The sequence below is a fragment of the Magnolia sinica genome, chromosome 19 (assembly GCF_029962835.1).
Source record: "Magnolia sinica isolate HGM2019 chromosome 19, MsV1, whole genome shotgun sequence".
Classification (NCBI taxonomy): domain Eukaryota; kingdom Viridiplantae; phylum Streptophyta; class Magnoliopsida; order Magnoliales; family Magnoliaceae; genus Magnolia; species Magnolia sinica.
In genome coordinates, this window is record NC_080591.1 from 18126183 (window position 1) to 18153285 (window position 27103).

The window sequence follows — 27103 nt, forward strand, 5'->3', positions numbered from 1 at the left end:
TGAAAACGTGGACTTGAATTATTAAGAAAATCATTGCGTGCGTACCTGGTACATACATGAGAAACAAAGTTCCTTTGGAAAAACTGATCTCCAAACATTTGCAATGGAGTGATCCATAAATTCCCTTGTATAATACAAACCACCCATGTTCATCTTCTATCATTTACTTACAAAAGTATCCATTTGTATCACTCATCATCTCCACATATCTTTACATAAATTTCCTCTGCACCCCACAGGCCCCACATCAGATCAATCTTCTTTGGATTCTCACCCCACTCCACTAATAGGAATCCAATGGGATGCATGTGCCCAGCCAGCCTACACTTAGCACAGACAAAGACACAAATCTTCACATGGAATTTGATAAGCTTCTAAAAGTGTCCACTCTATCGATGACGTCCAATGCTTTGATCCTATCAATGTCGAAGTCAATGACGGGAACGGTGGATGTCAGCCTTCTTATGCTAAATGCCTCCTTCTTACTTCCAGTGGTAGGGGAATGGCTATTACTTTTACTCAGCCGGTTGTGCTTGTTCAATCTAGTCTTCACAGTGTCGAATTCCTGGCTTTTGCTTATTCCGGGTGTCAATTTTCTGAAGTTCACGTCGCGTAGCAATTCCTGGTCCTCCAGGGTTAGTATGGAAGAAGGTGCATTGGATTTGTTTGCAGGCAATTGTACTATCGAATTCGTTTGCATATGCGACCGCATTGGAGATTTAATAGGAGACTTGATGCCACCATTAGCCCCAGACCTTGACTGGCTGATGAGATGGTGAAGCCACACTACTAACTCGAGTATGTAGGACTCAGTCTTCACCTTGTCTGCATGATGGAGTGTCTCTATCCGGATTATGTCATTTTGTCCAGCTGGCTTTCGATTCATCTCAGAACTGAAAAATAATGTAAAAGCAGCTGCTTATTTTCATGCATATAGACAATGTCATGGAGAGGAATTACAGAACCCTGTGATGATATGCGCATAATAATTGGATTTCCAGTTTCCACAAGTAGGGCCCATGATTCCTAGTGCAGATCGAAATACAGCAACAATCCATATTCAACTGAAGATAAGCCAAGGAATGGTAGCAAGGATCTTCCAGTCCATGAAATATTTTGGAGCACCCACCATCCACTGCAGGTCACTTCAGGCAAATAGTCTGGATCACTGTACAATGGCCCCCTTGGTACAAACAAAGTAACAATCCAAGTGTATTGTGCAGATACTTAGGGCAAGCATCTCATTTTTCCTCATTTGTGTAATCTTTGGAGAAAAAAGAAAGAAAGAAAAAAGTATTATCCGGTTACCCTGTATTTGCCCACTCTCCAACCCAACCAAAACCATGATGTGCCCTGGTTTGCGTCAACATTGCCGCCACAAATAACAAACAAAACATATTTTATTCAAATAATCAAATAATAAGAAGAAGAGAATGAAAATAATAATAAGAACAAAGTAATAGCATGAAAGCAACTTCCCATCAATAGCATAAGCAGCACTCAACAATACAACAAAGTAAAAGAATGCACAAAATAATGATTGAAAGTAAGCCTTTTTACTTGGTTGTGTTAGTAGCAATTGGGACGAGCCAGTGCAAAGTTTTCTCCATCTCGGCTTTGATTTGAGGAACAGTGAGCTGCAAATATATTGTCAAAGGAGAATGAATCTATATTAAATAAAAGAGCACATGATATGCATAAGGGTGAATTTGGGATTTAGTAAATTCTGATAGGCTGAATAGTCATATTCAAAATGACCAGGTTGATGGAGGCAGTCCATTCACCCAACACAGAATCTACATGTTCCACACAGGTGACTTTACAATGTATTGGGTGGAATGCACATTTAAGGGCTTTCCAAATGCACCCTAAAAATGCAACTCTTCTAACTTTCCTTAGAATAGTAGACCAGCCATTCGGGAGAAAAGGTCAACATCAGTATTTTTTCTCAACAGTGATAGATGAAGCTTTGAATCATGAATACCTCTTCTTTGACATGAAATGATTGTAACTTCGAGCGTAAAGCTGACTTTACGCTAGGTGGCAGTCCTTGGTATAACGTGTCCCTTGTATTTGGAGGCACAGAACTGGATCGAGATACCTAAACACATCCATGTGCTCCTTTAGGAAAACATTCCACACAATAAGAAAAGAAACCATTGTCTTTCATGATATATTCTACGTGCAAAATGCAACATTAAATAGTGAAAGAAACTCCTTAGTGAAATCTCAAAATGGTACAGTACATTGATTTACCAATGACATATGGCAAAATATTGAGAAAGAAATTAATTATTTCTAAGAAGAACAGAAGTAACCAGCAGCTAAAGACCATGAATTTACATGATTATACTGAGGTCATGACCAATCTTTGTCATAATATCCCGAGACTTATGATTTAAAGGATCTTCCGTACAGTCAATACCCCACCCATACTCAGATAAGACAGTATAGCATTCTTCTCTTTTCTTATCAAATAAACCACATTGCCTAACAGGTCTTACGTAATAATGACGAGTTGTATGTACAATCTAAAGGCTAGTTCATGTAATTCAAGAGATCTAGTGATACTCCGTGATAGGCCCATTTCTAATGCATCACGGACAGCTTCTGAAAACTGTCCAGAGATGTTGGGTTAATCAATGGATGTCTTATTTCCATTAATTGGTCTCGTGACAGCACAGCATCTTGTCTCTCAGTTTGGTGAAAATTTTCTCTACAAACTAAAATGAATTCCAGGATCGAGAAAACAATCCTATTCATATAAATAGGAATGTCATGATTTGATCATAAGATGTTGCAAATTCAAAATCTTAGAATATTGTTAACTGCTCAAAATATCAACAACAAAAAAAAGTCCATAATTCTGCACAAATGGTTTCTATAAGAAAGTCTGTCTAATTCTGAACATCATACAATTATTTAAATTCATAACATAAAGCGTTAGGCAATATTTGAAAGTTAAGATTGCAAAAGAAGCAAACATCACCATACTCTAATGTTTGGTTCATGCAATTGAAGTTTGAAAACGGCTGTTGTGAAGTTTCAGAAGAAAACTATGGTTCCCTGGTCATCTTTGACAATGTATTTTAACTGCATAGAAATTGATCGTCTGGAGAGAGTATACATCTATATAGTTTAGATGCCAGTGGTTACATTATTTACAGTCACTACCACATTTTGAGGCAATTTAGGTGACGTTTGATGAAACTTAATTTCATCACTTATCACTAAAAACTGTGATTTTCAGTATTTTCAAAACTCAAACCATTTGGTAAATACAAAAAGGAAAAAAAAATTAAATTAAATTTTAAATTTTAAATTTAAAAACTTTTAAAATTTAAAAAATAAAAAAATAAGCACTTAATTTTAATTTTTAGTAAAATTCGTAGTTTTTTTTCAACTACCAGCGTTCCACTTATCACTTATTGCTGAATGCGGTAAGTGATTTTCCTTTAAACTTTTGAATGGATGTTGACAAAAATATCCCTACCAACAATTTAAAATGACAACATTACCTCTCCAGGCTTTCAACACCTATTACGTTCTCTCCCTCTCTCATATGTTCGATCTTATGGATATTATCCTTTTGTTTGATGGTTTTGGATTGTGTGGATATGGTATCGATGGGCCATGATCGAAGGTTTCATATTTCGAATGGTTCTTATTGCCAATGTTGTCAAAATCGTTATCATATCGCAAATTGTAAAAGGAGTTTAATCGTATCGTATTGTAAATTCTAAGATTTTTTTTAATTTTAAAATATGCATTTAAATAAATAAACAAATGAAGAAATATAAGTAAATTGAGAAAAATTAAAAAATCATTAATCATCCATTTCCCTTCAACTTGTACCAAAAAAAGTAATACATATCATGATATTATCAATTGAGAAAATGTGTGTGTGTGTGTGTGTGTGTCATGGTATTAAAGGATTCTTGTCTTTTTCCTTTGTTTTCTTTTGTTGTCTTTCGAAAAATTTACTCAAAAAACATACAAGAGTCCTTTAATAATTTTGTTCTTTTATACCTTTTTAAGGTGTATAATCATGTTAGAAAAAATGGCATCCGATTCCATTCTTGTCTTGATTTCTTTATTTTGGGTTTTTGAATCTCAAAATCCCTAAATCTCCTCTTTCCCCTCTCTCTCTCTAAAAAAAATTGAAGATATAGTTAATAGGAGAGGCATTTCATGTTTTATGAGCAAAAGGGTATAAAGAGAGAAGAAAAATTGAATTAAAAAATAAATAATAAAATTAAAAATAAATTAGAATTTGAAGTAATTTTTGGGCCCATTTATGTAATCTGTGATTACCATACAATTCATACGATTCGATACAATTATCATACGATTCATATCGTAAATCATACAATTTTGATAACACTACTGATTGTTTATATGAAATGGACTATAAACATTCATAGTTTTGATGAGATAATCATTGCACATGTTATGAATGCCTTGTGGTCCATCACGGTAGGCCTGGATTTCACACCATGCATATAGATCCATGAGCCATAGTTGTCAGACGGAGAGACAGAGTGTGTAACCTTGAGGTTTAAAAGCATGAAGAAGAGAATAGCCAACAGGGATCATGCCCATGTGGCCTAGAGTAGGGCCCACTGTATGGACAACCTATAAGGATCCAAGCTTGCACGGGTGTTGTACGACACCCATTTCCCCCTCATGCAAGTCACTTTGAAAGTTTCCTATTTCAACTTATTTTCCCTTTATTCTCTATACTCATCCAAATAGGATATTGCCCTATTGACATGTGTTTTATTTCTATTAGGATATTATGGCTTCCTAATTCATGTTTTGTCATGGATTTTTCCAAAAATGTGGGATCTATGTAGGGCCCACTTGAGTTTATGCAAATCCAGCCTGTCCTAGTGGGTGTGATCATGCGTCACCGTGTGAGCCCGCTTAAAACTGTTTTGTGGGGCACACTTGGGACGTGATGTGTGGTTATGTGGGTCATGTCTAGATCCGATGTGGAGTGGACCCCACACACCCTTGGCCCCCTTTAAAATTGTGTGGAGCCCACCTGTTTTAGACTTGCAAAGATCTTGCTGGACATTGCTGGACAGTTGGATTGAGGCCCACTTTTAACCCACTTAATGTGATATAAACTGAAATGTTAATCGTACATCTACTAGCAGTAGCACTCATAATACCTCCATAATAAGTGGTCGCACACCCCAAACGGATATTAGACAGCTGAGATCTAGCTGAAACAAGTTGGGTTATCTGGGTGCATGTGTCCCTAGGCGACATCGGCTGAATTGTGGCCCACTTTTGAGGGATCTAATGGTCTCCATTGGGACCACTAAGGCGATGAGATTTTAGTCCCTAACATCAGCTTCGAAATGTGGAATCATTTACCCCGATCGGAGTTTGGACCACAAAGTTATTAGATGGATAAGATCGACTCTCTGTTGACCAAGAGATGGCCTAAATTAGGTGAGCCATATCTCAAGATCTAGTCATCCGGTTACGATGTAATTTTATCTAAGTGTTCTTTATGACGTGCAAGTGGGATTGGATAGGTCAGGTTAGACACTAAGTGTCAAGATCTGTCCATAGAAATCCTGGACCCTCCGTTGCTAAAGTTGCCTAGAAACAGACTGTTTTGATCAAACCTGTCAGATCTAAAGTCATATTAGGCCCAAACTTGATCCTTAGCCTAATGTGCACATCCTCGAATCATCCGTCAACTCATATTATGGTGCAACCTAGTAATCAAGTCAATAAGATCTCAATGTGCAAATTGAAAAGAAATTAAAAAATATATACTCACAAGAACAATGGGGTAGAGTGGGAGAGAACTTTTATTGATATCAATTTTTTCTCTTACAAAAAGAAAAACCACACTTCAAAAAATATTTGAATAACTATCTCCTATTCCACTACCCCCCTTTTATAGATCCACAAGGAATACTTAATTGAAATCTCTGCAACTAAGAGAATCAATCACAATTTATTAAAAACTAATCTAATCTTTCTTTATATGGTAAAAGCCTAATGAAAAGCAAACATGGAGAGCAATCAAATCTCTAAATCTAGCCTATATCTTCAATCATATCAATAACACCCTCGTCACATCTTTAAATCACCCCCCATATCTCCCAAAAGTAGTAAATTAAAATCTCCTAATCTGTAAATAATCAGCACATGTTGGGCCTAGAGTGGGCAATGGGCCAATGTTATTGGCAGGTCCTACAGTGGGCCTAGATGGGCTGTGGGCCTGCATCATATTAGCCTAAGGGGTGCTTGATCGTAGAGATTCAATCATATCAGTCCCTGGACCTCGATTGATTATTTTTGGGTAATTGATTCATGTTGCTTTGATGATCATGTGCATGTGTGTTTTGCTCCCTAATTGATCTGCAATTAGTGACCACACATGTAGAATATGTAGGGCCCACCTACCCTTGGTGGGTGATGGCAGCATATGTCCAACCCATGATAGTCGTGTGGGGCCCTCATTTCGATGAGCCTGCCCATGCAATCACGTAAGCAACTTGTACAGTCAGATTTTCATCCGATCACCCGGTTACAGTCTTGGCCATGCAAGGCAAATCGATGGATTGATGGTTTGGCCCTAGACACTACGTAATGTAGTCACTTGATTGACCTGTTTTCCTCTCTATCAAACCTTGTATTATGAAACAATATGGCAATTATGACAATTTGTTGATTTTTAAACATTTGTGGTTTTTGTTTACCAAATAATTTTTTTTTTTAAAGTGCTTATTTCCAAATATCAAGACTTTTTCCAGACAAATTACCGAACAGATTTTTCAATAGTCACAAGTACTAAAATTCAGCACTTTAAGATTTCAGCACTTAATTTAATTTTCAGACCTTATTTCTCAGTTTACCAAACGGCGCCTTAGACTTTGTTTCATAATTAGATCTAAAGAAATTATCCTGAAATCAATGGATCATGATAAAGACTCGATAGGAGGTTGTCATTTTGTGGGAATTTCCACAGGTATGAGACCATACAATGCCAAAAAACAAACAAAAACAAAAACAAAACAAAACACAAAAAAAAAAAAAAAAGGAATACCATACAATGCAATTTAAAAGTTGAAGTGAAATTTTGCTTTGTTGAGACTAGGAATTTCTAGGGAAAGTCTAAAATCTATTCAGGTAGCACTGGGAAATCTCAAGAAAAGTTTACATTTTTGTTTTAAGACATCAAATTTTACAAGTGGAAAACAGGTGTGTGGGAGATCTAAGCCATTCATCAACTCGCCGCATGGACCAACCTAATTTTTAGGATGCAGAACTATGACCGCTGGTAAACATCCAAGAAAGTAGTTAATCTTGATTAAACATATTGAAAATTGTTTGATCATTGATCTAGACAATCCATCATGTTTCCCACCTTTGATTGCCCATCTCGCTCTAAAATTACTTTGATTGGATGATTATAAACCAATCGATCGATTGCTAGGAAGATGGATGGTTTATATTGGTTATATTAGAGAAAGTGCAATCATTGATCAAGACCATATATCATGTGAGACCACATTTGATTGCACGAACCTCTTAAAAGAGATTAGATTAGATGATCATAAACAACCAACTAGCAGTTGTGAAAATAAATGGTCCATATTGATTATGCTAAAGGCTTGATCATTGATCTAGAGTCTAGACCCTCCATCATGTGTGGGCATCTTTCATTGCCCATAACTCCCAAAAAATTCACCTAATTATCCGATCCACGATTGGGAAATGGATGGTCCATTTTTAGATTATAAAAGGTCGAATAAGTTATTAAGCCTGCCAACCATTTGGGGCCCACCTATGTGCATGGAGAAGAAGGGTAGAAGAGACAACTGTACTGGATTGGTGTGAGAGAGGCGTAAAAGAAGGGGGATGAGAGGATGGGGTGCTATTGACATGAATTTCCCAGCTTTTCTTTGTAAAATTTTCCCAGCTTCTAGTTGAGGAAATAATTAGTAGGAAAATACAGGAAAATAGGGCCATTGGGAAAGAAGAAAATCAGGAAAAGGACATAGCCTTTATTTTGAGTTTAGAACAGCTTTACATCATACCTCTAGAAAAAAAAAAAAACCCAGTTAATGGCCATCGCCAAATTGCAATTGCAACACTGAATCCAGCCCCATATCCCTACTCACCAGCTCGATGCCTTCATGACACCCACAAAGAAGAAGAAGAAAGAAAGAAAGAAAGAAAGAAGGAACGAAGGAAAGAAAAAAGAGGGCCATCTCCAATCTCTCTTGCACATTACCAAACCGTCTCAATCACTTCATCATTTTATCTCCTAGTTGGACCAGTCGTAAGCTGCTTCAGACCACCATATTCTTAATTCAATCCTTCTAGACCTTCCTACACATCCATCTCAAACATCCTCATCTCCACAACACTCAGTCTCTATTCATGATGCCCAGGCAAGTTGAATAGCTTAATGCAAAATTCTTTCAAAATTACGGCTTAAGAAGGGAAACCCTCTAAAGCATTTCGGGCTTTTTCTTTATGCTTTAGAGGGTTTCCCTTCTTAAGTACCCAAATCTGGGGACAGCCTTTAAAAGGTTTTATACAAATCCAAGAACTCCCCATGGTGCTCGTGCTGGTTGTCAACTTCCCTAAAGTACTCCAAAATATTTATTTCAATTTATTTCCCCTTCAAGACTTGTCCACTCCACATGTTGTTCCCTCCAGTATGTGATATCATCTCCCAAGATCTCCAAAACTCCATGCAGCAAGTCTCATTCACACAAACCAAGTATCACCTATAAAAATAAGACTTTATATGCTTAAGCCCTACACATATGAACCATGGTGGGACCCCAAAATATGCTAGAGAGCTCTAGTTCGAGTTTGATGGGAATCTGAGATTGCAATGTCTCTTAACAAGGTCACCCTGATTCAGTCAATCATGCAACGAACTCAGCAGTAACCAGTAAGAGGATGGTTTTAAATATCAGCTCCATGGTGCTGCACAGCTAGGTAACGAAAACAATACATAGCGCTCCCAACTTGACCAAAATCATTCATCAACAGCCAGAATCAGTGGATTTTCGTGGGACAAAGTTCAGTACAGATTCAACTTGGCTGAGTCAAATCAGTATCAGAAAATTATTCAAAATCATGAGTAAGAGTCTAAGATACCCTTGAGGAAACAGAAAAAGGCAGCTTACCTTTATACCATGAGATGGATAATGAAGAATGTACAGAACACAAATTTCACACTAAATGTTATAGCGACTTTGCATCAAAATAAATTAATGGGATTTGCTAATGTCCCCAATTCATGGGAATGTTAGCAACGTCCCCAAAGCTTTTGAATGACACATGAGATGTCCAATCATCAATGCAGGCAGTTCATTCAATAGTACCATTGGGAACAGGCCATGGTGCAAGAATCACGCCGATCAGATGATCCAAACCCCCTATGAATGAGGCCAATTGTTCCAACCATCTTTTTTTTCACAATCCATAGATTACATAGTTAGAATCAGCAAACCAAAGTGCAATTTTGGAATCATAAGCAATACAAAGTGGGATCTAGCAGATAGATAGTTCAAGATGATGATTGGACGTATTTTGTTTTTCTGCTCAATCTTGACTGTCCATTTTCCATGCTATTGATAGGATGTTTTGGATCATCCAATTACTGTGATTGATTTTTGCACCATGGCTTGGCCCCTAGTATGAAAGAATGGACAGTTCAAATTGATGATTCAGCATCCCACATGTAGGGACATTGCCAACGTCCCCATGAAGGCAGGGACATTAGCAAAACCCTAAGTTAATTATGTAATTCAAACAAGTTTCAAATTATTATTTATCTATACTAAAAAAAGTCAGACTAATTTTAAGAATTATTTATTTTTTAATTCGTTTATGTTTTTTTTTTTTTTACACCTCTTTTACTTGATTAAAAGGTCGTTGCAAATTATCATCTTTGTAACTTATAATAACGGCATTATAGCAATTTACAGTTAAGAGAGGTTCAGATGGGATATAAGTGGAGGGTAGCCCTCTAGAACACCTGTTAAACACCCATGTCTGTGGGGCTCACCATGATTTAAATGTAAAATCCACTATATCCAACAGGTTCTATACTCGATGTTAGGTCCCCAAGTCAAAAATCAGCTAGATACACAACTCAGATGGGCCACATGGAACAGTGGGAATGGGATGCTTACCTTAGGTTTTTGCGTGGCCCACCTGAATTTTGGGTCAGGCTTATTTTGTATCTTCATATCATCTGGGTGTGTTACACCTAATTAATGGGTTTGACAAAAGATAAACAACATGGTAGCCCAACAAAAATCTATGGTTGGCATTCCATCCCCACTGTTCCCTGTTCAGTGTCTCACCTGAGTTGTGGATCTAGCTGATTTTTATCCCCCAAGGCTTGGAACTGAAGAGAGGACCTGATGAATGGAACAGATTTTACTGATACAATATCATGGGCTCACAAAGCTTTGGTTCTTTGCTCGGTGAGTAAAACAGGCGTTGTAGAGGATACCAGTTCCAAGTATCCTATGCCAACTTGCTATACAGATAGGGGAGAGAAATTTGGATGGGAGAAAGAATCAAACGGACATTTTTGCCCGTCAAATTAGTGTTAAGAAAGTCATGGCCTATGAGGATTTTATGGGACATTAAATGAGATTTTCAAGATCGCTAAAGGTATTTATGGAATTTTGAAAATCTGCATGCTTATAAACCCACCTACGTAAATGTGCTAGCCAGTGTTTTGAATAGCATCTGTAGCATACGCTACTTTTTTTGTAAATGATAATTGTATTATCTATTTTGTACTCAATACTCTCAACCTATGGGATTTTAATTTCCTTTCATACTTGTGACTTGTGGTTTCAATTTGACATTATTAATTAAAGTGATTTGCTTAAAAAGTTGTTGATGCAATAATGATTTGATTTGGTTTATATATGTGGATTTGCTTTTGATAAATGATAACTAATAACTTGTTTGAACATGCATATACTTGAAAAAATGAATCATCTTTTAGGCTTTTTTTTTCTTACTATTTATCATATTTTTCCTATTTTTAAATTAAAAATTAGAAGTATCGTGTAGCTTAGACTACACGCTACAAAGGGTTGAATGCTACACAACATGCTACCACTATTTAAAACATGGGTGCTAGCATACTCCCACGTTTGGCATCCTTCCCTTCATTTTTCTCTACCCTTCGAAAATATCTCCCCTTTTTTTTTTTTCTTTCCCTACTTCTCTCCATGTGCGTTGCACGTGCCACATCCCCTAGTTGGTTGAAAGTGAAAATATGCATAACAAAGAAAAAATACCATACATTTTTTGGTAATAGAAAGGCCATGCAACGGCACCTACTCAAAGGAAAAAGTGATAAAAACGAGCCTAAGAGTGCACATGCACAGAGAAATTCAATATGCCAAATAACATGCAAGCACAAGCCAAACTAAGAAAATTACAACCACAAGGGTCGCATGATTTGTCTCAGAAATCCAACAACTGAAGTAGTCGGTGCAATAAATGTTATCTTTTAGCCATGAACTTTGCATATTCCATTCATTTCAGAGATAGCTACCAACCCAATATTAACTCTGGTACCTCATACTACCCAAATGGAGACACAAAAGGTGTAGTTGACCATGTGGGGAATGTTTGGTGTTCAAAAAAATCGTGAACTTACGAGAGTATCAATTTGATTGATGATATTTGCATAGTGCAATGCAAGGCCAGCAGAACCCAGTCTCTGATGATTGTAGAGAGATCCCTTGACTGGCTTATCACCATCTGCACACGATCATAGGAATAAAGGCCATAAATCAAATCAACAGGTTCAAAATATGCAATCCATAACAAAGTCTCATGAAACATAGACAGAAATACTAGGTTTATAAATATACGTATAGAAAGTTTCTCAGTTTTCCTTTGCCCTAAAGGCAAGTTGCATAATCTAGGGTATAGAAATGATGTGCAACATAGCCATATATTTTGGATCTCTACAAAAAAGAACCAGTAGATTTGTAAATAAGAAATACTAACAAAACATAGATAACCTGGAGGATCAATTACAAGCGAGAATTATGAAACAAACCAAGTACCCATAGATTCCACGAATGGCAAATCCCATTCGCATCCCCCATAGATATTGGAGTGCAATTCTAAGGTAGGCAAGCAAATCAGACATCAGAAGTTACAGCCCTGTTTTGATAGAGAAGCATCCTGGAATTTTTGGATTTTCTAAACCAAGGTGTCTGGTGGACACAAAAACACATTAAAGAGCACCCTTTCCCAAGCCATATTTTTCTATCTCCTGTGCAATGAAATAGATAGGCACATTCTATCCAATTAGATTGGCGATTGCTCCACATGCAACAGGCCCTTGATTTCCAACGTGAGGGTTCCTTTTTAGCTTAATGTCAGAAACACCACTTTGGAAGAGAGACAAGTGGGTCTTCATCAGGGGTTGGCATTAAGCCTCAACCCCTTTGCATTTGTTATAGATGTGTTAATCGCTAGACATCCAGGACGATGTTGTTGTTGTTGTTGTTGTTGATGACGACGATGAAAGAAACACCACTTTTTTCCAGCACACAGCATCAGCAATACTTGCTAGCTTATGGACATGTCAAATGGCAGAAGCCGGACTCTCAACGCATGATCTCTTCTCCCATTCTTTATCACCAAACCACTCTCTGGGAGCCCTATTGAGTATGGGAATCTGTGAATTACCTTGACAGATTGGCAGAACTGCCTCCTATGCCATGCTATTCAATTTGACACATTTGCAAACCAGTCTCATCAGAGATGCAAGTTTTTATGAACAAAGCAGCAACAAATCCGGGTGCAGGAACACAGAAGCATCTGTTTCAATATGTTAGCAAGCATAAACAGCTAGGAAGCAGAAGCGGGAGCAGCGCCTGGATAGAAGGATCACACAACCAAGAAAGGACTAAAGAAACTCATTGTGCTTTTCTGAAGTATTGCATTCTCGCCAAAATCTAATAACACCACTGTAATCACCAAATAAAGCAGGAAAATACAGGTTAAGACCAACATCCTCGACGAAGCCCAAAGATGCTGAAAGCAGGGTTTCATGTATTGCTAGTGCTGGGTGAAATATTGGTGGAGTAATCATGATCTGAAAGCGGAAAATACAGTATTCAAAAGGAGAATATTATGATGATTGTCATCTTCCTTGATAAGGATGAATTTCCTTCTAGTTAGGGAATGCATGGACAAACACAATTCTGAAGACAGGAAGCATTTGCCTTTTGACTATTCTGAAGACAGGAAGCATTTGCCTTTTATAAGTACAAAGAAGAATTACAAAAAGTATAAGGACACTTTTAAATTAGAACTTCAAATGGCACCTGCACTACCGAAAGCATCATGGATCTCTAGATGTAAGAAGTGGACAATGTCCACAAGCTTCTCCATTACCTGTAAGAAATGGGCACGGTATGTTAGTTCTCTCTTTCAGAAACTCCATTTCACATACCCAGCTCATTAAAATCCACATCTGGGTCCTTTGAGTGCTAAGCATTAGACGTATCTTTAGTTAAACAATTTTGAGAAATGCCCCAACGCTCACAAAGCATTATAAGTTATAGGGCTCCTTGTTGCATTAGTTCAGTTAGACAGTCCAATTGATTGATCTGAACTGTCCATTACATCCAGAAGACATTTCTGAGGCTGGCATGCAAAAATCGCACTGATATGATGATCCAATCTGAAAAAGTGACTCTTTCGAATCATAAACAATCCATGGTCTCTAACAAATCGACAGGACGATCAATGATGCTCTCTAACAAATCAACTGATCAAATTGTTGATCAGACATAATTTTGTGTAAATGATCTTGACTGTCCATATTAAAGACCATTAATATTTGTCAGATTGGTGTGATGATTGCACAGTTGTTCATGAAATGTGCATCGGACCTAGTGAACAGTCTAGATCAATGGATAGGATAGTCCAGGTGTCCCTATTCAACTTCGTCAACTAGGAGCACTGGAGCATTTCTAAATAATGTTTACAAGTGGCAAAAATGTACCCACTAATATGACGGAAGAGAATCAATAAAAGAAATTGCAATCAACTATAGACAGAAAACCACTACATGATCAACCAATACATTCTTTCTACAGGTGAAAGCAATACCAAATAGCTACCTCTTCCAAAATCTTGGACCAGAGTGATTTTTTCTTAAGACTTCTTACATGCTTCCTTTGGCTTTTTAACTCTGCCCTTAAGATTGCTAGGCTGTCTCCTACAAGTCAACAAAAAAAGTCATTTGATTCAATGTGATTACTGACCCATAATATCAACGAGTTTAAATATTCAAAAGGAAACCATAAAAGACTTGTCAAAGCAAAATCATCAGATCTTGTTAATTGGGTGCCTTCAATGTAGTTGGACAATTAAAATGGAAATGAACAACCAATATATGTAACGAGTAGACCAATGTTGTTAGCTAATTATAACACTCTTTTTTAGAGTCCTCCAAATTTATTCCGACAAGCTAATTAAAATCCACACTTCGAGTTGACATCTTCCTAAATATTAGAGAGTGCCTCATTATATTGACGTCATAAGTACAATTTCTCAGCTTACAGGGAATCATGGATTATGTGCCCATCTTAGATTCTTAAAAGAACACATTAATTGTTATTCCAAAACTACTGTCTTCAGAAATAAATGAGACTGTCATCTGTTATCATCAAAGTTTCTATTGGCAAGGTGCAAGAGCAGCTCACCTCTTTGAACTGCATTTGAATTCTCCTCTTCCTGTAGTTTCCTTCGATAATCTTGTTCAAATCTGTCCAAGGCATGCAGCTCGTGGTATAATTCCTGTGAGCAAAGGAGGCATTAGTCTTTCCCTTTGTGTAAATTCTGGAAATATACATGACAACAGTAAGCTCGCGTAAATCGATCATTGGAGAAATGTAAGCATGACCAAAACTGTCTATGAAATGAGAAATGATTATTTCTAAAACACTAGAGGGGCTATTCGGATTGGTGGAAAGGTATTGCAAGTGACTACATATATCTCTTAAATAGAGAATGTGATTGTGATTAAATACCAAAAGCACACAGTCTAAGGAGTAAAACCAACTGAGTATAAGAGTAAGTCGATGCTTGGAGATTTATCCACCTAAAGATTACAAACAGAATAGGTGCACCAGGGTGTCATATACTTCTTCCTGACACATATTGAAGAAGATTTGACAAGAGTAACTGAAAGAAAGTAATACCTACTAAGGTTCATTGGATCTGGTTCTGGGTATTGGTTTACATCTACAGGAAAGGGAAGGACAGAAATTAGCATTTATGGTTGGGTTACTATAGAGAAATATCCAGACAGAGTAGGTAGGCTAGAGAAAATGCTGTTGCATACAATGGTAAATTGGTAACAAAGCTCTAACCATTGTGGATCTGAACTTCTGGCAAAACCTGATAGAAAAAATTGCTGTCCCTAACATAATTTCTGTCAATTTGGAGTACACAATTTTTAAATTCTGTGCAAAAAGCAACCACATAACTGTTGTTTTTGCTCCGATTATTCTGTAGTTCCTTCCAAGTTCTAAGTGTGATGTTCTCATCATCAACCAAGACTGGGTTAGGATTTTTCAAATTGGTGATGAGTGCTGATATGATACTTCAAGATGTAACATAAGTTACATTACAAAATATAGTTTCAACTTGTTGACTGTAATCAACCTATTTAATCGACTGTTAGATAACACTCGATTGTAATAGACTAGGTAATAGTTTATTACATTGCGCTCATAGGAGTCTTGTGCTCTCATTGCCGGTCCCAAGCCCGGATAGAGGAGGGCTGTCAGGTCAGCAGCCAGTGTCAAACCTTTGCCATAACTTTCATCATGAATCTGGACAATATGACATTCCAAACTCATGCTAGGGTGTTCCCTGAAAGCGACCACAATTCATTGGAACCCAGGTACAGTGAGAAACGAAAATATATATATAGTTTCAAACTTTCGATTAATTTGCTGCTCAATCATGCATCACCATGATCCATAAGCATGACTTACTAAGAGGAAGGCACGGCATTTTGCGGTCTACAAAGGGAGGCAATACTCACAGCTGTATACTGAACCAAAGTCATCAACTGCTGCATAACTGCTTCAGCCTCCTCTCTTGATTGCCTCTGTGGGGTAATTTCGGAACCAAGTCTGGGAAACCAATTAAGATTAAAAAAGTGAAAACAAGGAAGAACACATGAAACACATCTAAAATGTTGTGAACCATTAAGCTGAAACAGCTAGAGGCCATTTTAATTACTTATCAAAATAGCGGTCCAAGTGGTGCCACTGCGGATCCTTACAACGATTTCCAAAACGAACCACTTCTCCTGAAAAAACCTTCAGCTCATCCCTGTAAAATCCCATTTCAAATCAATAGGCTACTCAAAACTGCAGTCAAATACAGAAACGTTATAACCATGCAAAGTTCATTCACTGTAGAACAGGAGGGGCAGATATTAGCAAAACAATTTACGTAACTGATATCAGCACCCTCTCCTTTCATGCATGAACCCATATTTCTGATGTCAGTATTAGTATATCACACTTTTGGTACTATTCCACTGGGGTGCACTCCAATGGTACTTGTACCCCCGTAAGCTACAGTCATATCGGGCAGATGTGGGGCCCATGTGATGCATGCATAAAATCCAACCCATCCATGAGTCAGCGCATGTTACCCCTGGTGCCCTAAAATCAGGCTTACACATGAACCGGTAGGCCACACCACAGGGAACAAATTGGTAGGGAACAGCCACCCTTGATATGCACAAAGGGCCCACCATGTCATATACATGAAATCAAGGCCACCCAGACTGTTCATCTGGTATGGATGAAGGTTCAGCCAGAAAATCAGGCTGTTTTGATATTCATGCAGGACCCTGCATAAATCAAGGGTGTACGTCCCTTCTCACATTTTTTTCTGTGTTGGGGCCAACTTGAGTGTTAGATCAGGCTGATTTTTGGCACCTGGGAGTAATATATTCTTCGAATGGACAGGTTGGATGATCTTCATAAATCACGTGGGCCCACATCTGCCTAGTAACACCATAAGCTCACAGTGATACTGGTGCCCCTCGAGCACAACCCCCTATTCTATTACCAATAATTGAAAATGATGAGTTTATGCATCCAAAAGAAGAGTGTAAATGCCAATTCCCATTAGTTATTTCTCCACTACCTACCTCTTGTCAACAGAGGCAATAGTCAGTAGTTCATCCATATCTTTAGATACTAAAGTTTGTACACCTTCTGAAGGAAGCACCACTTCTTTCAAGTGCTTTATGTTTTCCTTTGAAAGGGATTGCATGAGATTCGCACCCTTAACTATTGTGTTTGCAACCTCAAAAGACAAAATAGATATTTTATTTCCTTTGGTTGCCACCCCTGAGCCAAATCCACTGCTGAGGTTCAAATTTGTCATGCTACTCCCAAGCGTGTCCAAAACCTCCACTGCCTTTCCAAGCCCAACAGTGCCAGCTCTGCCCAAAAGTGAGCTCACTTCAGAAACCTGTTATACACAAGTAAGCTGTTAAGAATATCCATACCACAATTTTAACAGTAGGGCGGTCCTGATCAGACACAATAAAGAGGTATGAAGACAAATCAAAGAAGACAGTAATAAAAGTTAAACAGAACCAATTGAATCCCCAATATATTCCTGCATCCAGCCACCCTCCGTGCTCCCAACAACCTGTTTGGATTGGTGGAAAACCCCAATATATTCCTGGATCCAGCCACCCTCCGTGCTCCCAACAACCTGTTTGGATTGGTGGAAAACGGATTCAACGGAAGAAAGAAAACTGATTTCCTCTTATGTGATGGATCCCCTTGTTTGCGAAAGAAAAGCCGACTGAGAAATCAGTTTTCCCTTCCAAAGTTTTCCTCAGAAAATGTCCACTTCCTTTTCCTCTCTTAAGCCTAGGGAATGACATTTCCACCCTTTTTGAGAGACAATTCTCACTTTTTGACTATTGACCATCCCACATTTCCATTGAAATCATGTATGTTAAATCAAACAAGTTATTTTAGGCTTCTTTTCCACAGTTTTTCCTCATCTACTTTTTCCCTTTCCACCAATCCATTCAGGCCCTAGAAGATTACTACTTGTGTCTGGATAGCTAACCATGACAAAATCCTCACGCTTAATCATCTTCAAAATAGGGGTATCACTCTCCCAAAAAGATGCTCAGTACTTATAACCATGAAGGAACAGTTCCACATGTTCTACTGCATTGTACATTTTCTCGGTCCATTAGTCAGGCTATGCTGGAAATTTTTGGTGTCAAATGGGTATACCCTAGAACAGTGGAAGAGCTACTGCTAGGCTGGGTTAATGTGTCTCTCCTCCGGGGGGTCGAATATGGAGAATGGTCCCCCAAGCAATATTTTGGTCTCTATGGCTTGAGGGCGTCCAGCGTAACTTCCATAACAAATCATGAAATGCGTCGAGTATCTTCAGAAAAGCTCGTGCATCGCTTGTGGACGGGCATAAAGCAGATCCATGTCATGGAATCCTGAAACAAAGTTTCAGATCCAGCTGGCAAGATATTTGTAGCTGTTGTTGGGTAGAGGTGGCCATATTGCACAGATGGAACCCTCCTGTCTGGCTGGTTCAAAATTAAATTTTGATGGAAGCTGTTTTGGCAAAACCTTGGTCTCATGGGTGTAGGTGGCCCGTCGAAGAAAATGCAGGCACAGTGCATTCTGGACTTCTCAGGAGTCAGGCCCTTTAGGTGTTGCTAGATCAAATATCTCTGAGGCAGCAGCATTGCCAAAAGGCATATGAAACTTGGTGCAGATTTCGGTCTTTTCCGCTTGATTATTGAAGGGGATTCCCAACAATGTTATTCTACATTTCTTCGAGTCAAGTAGCTTGGGAAGCATTAAACATCGTGAAGTTCATGACATCTGCTAAGGCTGGTGGATTGTTCTTTTCCAATATTCTTAGAGGTGAATCAAGAAGCTGACAATCTCGCAAAAGCAAGGGATAATTTGCTTGTTCCACTAAGGAGTAAATGGGAACTAGTTTTTCTTCTTAGTTTGAATGTTAGTCCATTTGTATTCAAGCCTGAAGGGATTTTTTATTGTTCTTTCTTTTCTCTGTTTTTTCAATAACATATGGTGTTATTCATTAAAAAAATAAAAAGTAAAAATAAAAAAAATAAAAATAAAAATAAAAATAAAAATTGTTTCCGCATAATAACAAATGCTTATTCACCCTGTCCCAAATAGAGAAATATTGTAGAGAGATGAATTTTGTTTATGTATGCATGTGTATATTTTCTTGTATTCCTAAGGCATCCCATAGCCATATTCATCTATCCTAAATATAGAATATGTGTTATTCTTTGAGTATGTATGCATGTGTATATTTTCTTGTATTCTTACAGACTGTCTCTCCATCCCAAAGGATTTCTAGGGTGATGCTATTTTAAGTGCTGCTTACCTGATACATAAAATAACCCTAGGATTGGAGGAAAGACACCAATTCAAATTTTACAACGAAATCAGCCTCTCTTTGTTAGTCCTCAATGGGTATTCGGTCATGTATGTTTTATTCATGTTCGTAGTATTCATACGGATAAATTAGATACCAAAGCTGTCAAATGTATCTTCTTAAGTTACTCATGTAGTCAAAAGGGATACAAGTGTTACTCCCCCGGCATCCCTAGTAAATGGCTTGTATCGATGTATGTCACCTTCCTTAAAGACACATCGTTCTATTCATCTCAAGTACCTTGTTTATCCAATTTAGGAGTCCTCATCTTCTCATTTTCTACCTCTTCCAATGCTGACTCTCCTTTCCCTTCTTCTGCTGGCAGTTCTCATCTTCTCTCTCCGAGTTTTGGCCCAGCACCTCCACAGCAGTTGAGGATCTTGAAAACATACATTCAATGGAAGAAGAATGATAATCCACCTTCACCTCATGACCACCCTCCATCAACTTATCAAAAACAAGGTATGCCCCTCAACTCTACTTCAACGGATGATCCCATTGCTTTACGCAAAGGAAAGAGGTCATACACTGCTCATCTAATCACCAATATTGTTTCATATAACTCACTTTCACCTTGATATTTTGAATTTCTTTCTAATCTTTCCTCGGTTTCTGTCCCTTGTAGTGTCAAACAAGACACCTCTCACCCAAGTGGAAAAGCACCATGTTTAGAAATGTAGGTCCTCCAAAAAAAAAAAAAAAAAAAAGTGGTTGGATATAAGTGGGTCTTCATAATTAAGCATAAAGCCTAATTAAGAAGTGGATCACTAAAAGACCCAGCTTGTTGCAAAAGGCTTTACTTAAACCCATGGTTTGGATTTCCATGACCTTAGCTCCTATTGCCAAGTTGAACTCTGAGCAAATCTTGCTCCCCTTAGCTGCCAATTTCTCCTGGCCTCTTCTTCAAATCGATGTTAAAAAGGCCTTCCTGCATTGAGATCTTCAAGAAGTGTATATGGCTCCTCCCAAGTCCTTCCCTGCTATCGAAGAAGGGTCTGTTTGTAAGCTTCGCAAGGCTATCTATGGTTTAAAGCAATCTTCAAGAGAGTGGTTTGAACGCTTCAATCATGCCTTACAAAAGTTTGGATACACCCAAAGCAATGTTGATCATACTCTCTATTGGGATCAACAACAACAATAACAAAAAAGGTTTTCTATTGGGATAAGAAAAAAATCGGTATCATTTCTAGGCAAGTGAGTTTGAGATTAAGGATTTTAGGCCTCTGTGTTATTCTTTAGGTATTGAAGTTGCATACACAAAAAGGTATTTGTGATCTTTCAATGGAAATATACTCTTGATCCCCTCCACGGTATTGGACTTCTAGGTGCCCGACCTATGTATACTCCCATTGAGCAAATCATCATCTCCAGCTAGATAGTGGAGATGCTCTTCCTAATGTTGGTATGTATCAACACTTTGTTGGCAAACCCATTTATCTTATTATCACCCATCTGGAAATCGCCTATGTTTTTAATGTGGTGAGCGAATTTATATATGTTCCTCGCACTTGGCATATCGATGTTGTTAATCATATCTTGAAGCTTTTGAAAGGTTCTTCATGTCCAGACATTCTTTACTCCAAAATGATCATTCACAAATTGGGGCCTATACAAATGCAGATTGGGTTGGGTCACCTTCTACCGATTGGTCAACTTCTGGTCATTGCACCTTGATTGGTGAAAAAACTGTTACTTTGAAAAGAAAGCAATCATTGGACTTAGCTAGTTCTAATGCAGGGGTGGAATATCAAGTTATGGCTCAAGGGGTATGTGAACTCCTTTGGTTGTGCACCTTGTTTTCTAAACTCAAGCTTCATGCCTCCTCTCCCATGACTCTTCCTTCTGATAATAGTGTTGTGAGTCACATATCCTCTAATCCTGTTTACCATAAGGAGCACCAAGCACATCAAAGTTGATTGTCACTTCATCCATGACAAATTGGTCTCAAAGGAAATTCAACTCTCTTCTTATAAGTCCAGAGATCAACTTGCTAATGTTTTGACCAAATGCATAGGCAGTAATCCCTTAATCACCTATGTTGCAAGCCAGGCATGACAGACATTCATGCTCCAGCTTAAGGGTGAGTTAAAAAAGATATTGGAGAGATGTATTTTGTTTATGCATGCATGTCTATACTTTCTTGTATTCCTGAGGAGTACCATACTCCTTTCTTTATCTCATATATAATGTGTATGTTAGTCTTTGGGCTAATGCAAATATCTTGCCCTAAGCTCTTTCTCTTTCTCCTTCTCCTTCCTCTTCTTCTTCCTTCTTCTTCCTCACCCTTTCTCCTTTCTTTCTTTTCTCTCCTTTCTACTATCCCGCACGAAGGATTCTGCCTTCAAATCTCCTTAAAGGAAATGACATGGCCTCTGCATAACTCCCTAATTTCTCCCACCTAGTCGCCTAGTCTCCAAGGGTACACCTATGATGATCTTGCCAATCAAATAGCATTCACACTTCACAGAGTCTCCCTCGTGAATTGATGCACAGCCCTAGGGAACCTGACACAGAACATATCAAGGCTCAAAAAGAGATCCCAATAAGATTGTGACATGGTCATACAACTCTGTAGATAGGCACCTCAAACGATATGCATGTCACTCACATGCCAACAAGGTCAGGACCCAAGTTACACCTTAGAACTGTTGTGTGCTACCCATGAAAGGGAACTTGGGAATAGTTGATATATGGAGCATGAAATGCCAAACGAGCCTATTGAGAATAGTAATTAATATTAAAGCACAACATGGTATCTTGAAAATAATGGATGATTCATTATTATGTTAAACGAGTTTTTTTAGGTTAGACTTTGCTGATTAATTTACACTAGAGCTATGTGGATCTTAATTTCCTTTTTATTCTTATTTCCTTATTGCTTTATCTTATTTATTTTATTTCTTAATTTATTTATTTCAAAAAGACGATCACCATGCCTAGATTACTAGAGTTGGATATACCGAAAGGATACTATGTCACATACTAGCATATAACAATGGCCTCTTTCATTGCAAAAGCACCAGGGCAAGATGAAATAGAATTAGTAGCTTGATTATTAGATTAGGGCCTATTTGGCTGACTTTCAACAGATGAGGTGGACACTGACCGATAGATAGAATTCTTACCAAAGAATGGTTTGCTATACCATCAAATACATGTCCAAAACAAAAGGAATATGGATTTTTAGGATCCTCACACTTTTAAATTTTACCAACAATTTTGGGATTTTTTTCCCTAAAAAGAAAGTTTGGCCATTTTCGAGTGATGATAATTATATTAAGAAGGCTTGCAAGAGCAGGCGCTCGGCAGGAAAAGAATGCTAAAAAGAAATTTGGCCATTGCAAGGTCATATTCACCAATATGGAGCCCAATCAAGGGTTGTATAGACCTACGGCCCATGTTGTATCCGCCAACAAGCTAACCATTATGCCAGCTGACACCATTATGTATACATTGCTCTAAAGCATTACAAGATCTCTACATGCTAATAAAACTTCAAAAAGCTTTATTAAGATAGGTGTACGACTTAACACACACTATGAGGCAGTGTTGGGAATTAAGGGAGCGTTTGGATTGAGAGAATACTCTAGAAATGAACTCAATTCCTATGGAAGTCAAGTTTGATGTGGAATTCAATTTCATTTCCAAGGTTTTACTCAAAAAAATGTGAATATTGATTTCTCCCAAAATAAGAAACATGTTAAACGTTGATATCCGAGGTTATGAGAGACAACTCTCGCCCTTTGACCATTGATCTTTTAACATTTTGATGGAAAATTGCACTACAATCCAAAAAAGAAAAATTGAAATCTTGTTGAATTCCATGGTTTTCCATTTGCCAAGATTCAATAGGGGTTTTCCATGCCCATGATTTGGATTCCTGATCCAAATAGGCCCTCAGAGGCAACATGAGTAGAGGATGAGCACTAGGAAGATGAGGATGTTGAGATGCATGGGTGGCAAGACTAGGAAGGATAGAATTAAGAAAGAGTGCATCCAAGTGCATCCAAGGCAACTCTTCTAATGCTAGTGAGCAAGATCGGATAGTGTCGTTAGAAAGTTGCAGATCTTATCAAAGAAACTAAGGATCTGTAGTCGGCATATAGTGAGCTTCTCCTAAGTGCCTGGAGAAGCCAATGATGCAGCTGACGAGCTAAGGTTGGTGCTGAAAATGATCTCCCTTCTTGTTAGAAAAGGGAGATGATGTTCTATTTACATTTCTTTTTCTTTTTCTTTTCCTTTTTTTTCTTTTTTCCTTTTTACCAAGAGGACTTTTTCGTCTACCTTGCATATTTGTGGGCCTATGCCTGTCCATGCTAGTTGTTGTTCTTTCTTTCTTTTTTCTTTTTCTCTTAATATAAATTATTTTTTTCAAACTACTAATCAATAATAAAAGAAAAAGAAAAGCGCATCCAAAGAAAACTAAGAGTAGCCACCATAAGAGGAAAAAAATGGAGAGCTACTTGATGGCTTAGCCATGTGCTTTGGAAGCCAAAGGCATTCCCAAAGGCTAGGATTGAAAGGATGGGGTGAAGACCAAAGATGTAAAAGGCTTTGGATTAAGGTGGTGAAGGGATATCAATGCTTGTACATACCAGTATTACGAAGACACTTCTACATTTTGGTTTTTACGAAGCAGGACACTTGGAGACACTTGGACAGTCCTTTACACAACATGACACTTCAAAATACGTAGATGGAGATGCCCTATTGCAGTCATTGAAAAGTGATATGTGTTGGACAATTTAAAGGAGCCATCTAGACATTCTCCATAAAGTTGTCTTTCATCCTTTTTGGTTTCCTTTTTCTTTATGAAATTTCTTTCGTCAAGCTAAAGATATATTGCACCTTACTTATTTTAAAGTTAATATTAGCATCTATTTCTTGAGATGATTATTGCATAATTTCTAATGTTTGTTAATTGACTATTTGTTAGTTTAGAACGCTACTAATTGTGAACTATGTGAATGTTCTTTCTCAAGTTCCTTTCTTTGATTACTAGTTTATTTATTTATAAAAGTGCATGTGTGTGTGTATTATTTATTTGTATATAGAAGGTCCAATCCAAGATTACCAGCGCTTGTTGTGCTGGTAACTTTCCAACAAGGATAGGGCCTTAGGAATTAATGGTGAAACATGATTCATATGCTGCACCTGAATAGTTGGAACAAAGCTATGAAGATGATGATGACGACAACAATTATGACGATGATTGTGAAGATAACAACGATGATGACAATGACGATGATGATAATCAATTCCATTGTATTCATCCCCAAGAAGTTGATTCAGTGGATATCCTTGGAGCTAGGAATAAATTACCAATGTGAGCTAAAAATTATGCCTAGACCCATGCTAGTGGTAGATTGAAGGGTACACAGTGAATGCTGACAAAAGAATAAACCAAACCTAACAACTAGTTGCAGTGGCATCTCCACTATCGTGTTCAATATTTTAGATCTAGAATATTTTTCCTTCATTTCACATTTCTAAAATTGGTGACAATGATATCACTATGGCAAGCCATCTTACTTAGCATACCTATTAATAGCCGCGTGTTAAACCACTAAATGAAACAAAATCCATCAATCAAGCACCACCCTATTGTATGATAGAAATCTGTCCAAAACCCCAACTATTGGCCATGGAAGTAGAAACATGAATGAAAAAATCAAGCAGTGGAATGGCATCCAAATTTCTAAAGTGCATATGAGTCACAGATAATAAACCCCCAACAATATGGAACTTTGGACAGGCTATAGTGTCATGCATGAACCAAAGCGGCAACAGATTCAGGTACAGGAGTAGGGAAGCATCTGTTTCAAAATGTTAGTAAGTATAACAGCTAAGATGTGGTAAGAGGCGGGTGTGAGTCCGAAGCACGATTCAAAGCTAATGCCACCTAGTTAGAAGGATCCTAAAATGATAAAACATCATTAGAAAAAATGAAATGAAATGAAAAGAACAACTATTATTTAAAGATGTATCTCTATGCTAGGAAAGAAATACAGTTGCACAACAAATTTTTGATATGGGTCTTAAATTTTTGAGCAACCACAAATGTATCACGTTATGACATTGTGCATGTCATAAATTTTATCTGATTTAGCTACTATGTACTAAGTACAGTGAATGGATTAATGACTGCACATTAGTCTCTCCCATGGTGGGTACTAAAATCCAAATCCTGAGTAAAAGAAGAAGGTTGATTTCTGGCAGGCAGCTGATCATAGAATTTTGACAACTCTTATTTAAAATCCAACTGAAATTTGCTGAAAGCAGGCTAAGATGATGTTGATGATGATGTACCAAGTAGCGATCAAACTATATTGTGCAGTAATATAACCAAATGAATTGAATTGCTTGAGATTACCAAATGCATAACTACTTCATATTTCAGTAATACAAGAAGAAAAACAAAAAAGCATGGAAAAAAGAAAAAGGAAAGTACGAAATGCATGAAAGAACTCGCCTTGGTCGCACCAATCTTTGCAGCCACTCCCGGCTTCGACTTAGTCGATCTAGATTTGTGCGACAGAGCTCTTGACAACCGCGGGTCCCCTGGCCCCATATCCATCTGATCGATATCATTCCCATGCCCTGGCGTGGACCTCTCAGAAAATGAGACAGGTTCCCTCAACTGCTTATCCACATTCTCTACTGCTGATAGTGGAGTCCTATTACTTTTCTCCTTTGTTGAGAGTCCACGAGATTGATAAGGTTCATGATTATCAAAATGACCATTGGCACGCGGTAGAATTCCACCAGGTGAAATATCGACAGTGGATCTCCTTGAGCAAATCCCTCCCATCGTGATACCAATTGTCTTAGTTTCTACTACTCGCACATTCCATATAAAAGAAAATTGTAATTTATCTGAAATTTCTAATAACGATTCCACCTTCAATCACTACCGAATCTCATATCCATCGAAACAAAACCAAATTATGCTATAACAAATCTTCCCACGAGAACAGCCGAATCTCCAACCCGTCAACACCATTCTGTACATAAGAATTAAATCAGGAAACAGCTCAAACATAATAAATAAATAAATAGAAAGAGTATTCGGAATCGAGAGGAGGAAAAACAAGAACCCAATTCAGCAAAATCAAAACAAACAGCAATCAAATACAGATAAGAGAGACTGTAGCAAGGAAGACCCAATTCCAAAAAATCCAAAATAAGAGCAGAAACAGACAGATTGTAGCCCATCGAAAAAGATCCAAGAAAAAGATCCAATCTTTAAGATACCCAAATGAGAAAATACAAGAAAATCGAGAAAAAGTGAAGATTTGAGGATCGGTCATGAACAGTCAAAAGAACAAACAGATAACATAATAGATAGAGAAGAGACTCACCAACAACGAAGAAAGATTGTAGCTATAATGGATCTATGAGAAATTATTGCACAACATGTTCTGATTCCTCCCTCACTCTATCTTTCCAACAAAAACAGCTACAACAACAACGAGAGAGAGAGAGAGAGAGAAATTGTCTTCGCTACTGTAGCACTCAGTCCACCCACCGAAATCAGCCAACCCCACGCACTAAGGAG

General features: G+C 37.8%; 1 protein-coding gene across 1 annotated transcript; it reads right to left on the minus strand.

Moving 5' to 3' along the window:
• On the minus strand, positions 1-27103 carry LOC131235678 (protein PSK SIMULATOR 1). The gene is made up of 13 exons (XM_058232963.1): positions 26907-27103; positions 26018-26549; positions 17231-17556; positions 16306-16398; positions 16106-16196; positions 14757-14850; positions 14172-14269; positions 13371-13440; positions 11684-11787; positions 1985-2101; positions 1561-1637; positions 1309-1353; positions 1-893 (listed from the first exon to the last, which is right to left on the minus strand). The coding sequence occupies exons 2-13, from the start codon at positions 26354-26356 to the stop codon at positions 353-355; spliced, it is 1995 nt and encodes a 664-aa protein (XP_058088946.1). The 5' UTR covers positions 26357-26549; positions 26907-27103; the 3' UTR covers positions 1-352.

What these genes read in the sequence shown, in the direction of transcription:
- LOC131235678 (XM_058232963.1), bottom strand. Translation starts at nt 26,356, where the DNA reads ATGGGAGGGATTTGCTCAAGGAGATCCACTGTCGATATTTCACCTGGT. An exon ending in TGATGCTTTCGGTAGTGCAG is followed by an intron (nt 11,788 to 13,370) that starts GTGCCATTTGAA and finishes GATCGTGTGCAG; the next exon opens with ATGGTGATAAGCCAGTCAAG. An exon ending in GGAGAGTGGGCAAATACAGG is followed by an intron (nt 894 to 1,308) that starts GTAACCGGATAA and finishes ATTATTTTTCAG; the next exon opens with TTCTGAGATGAATCGAAAGC.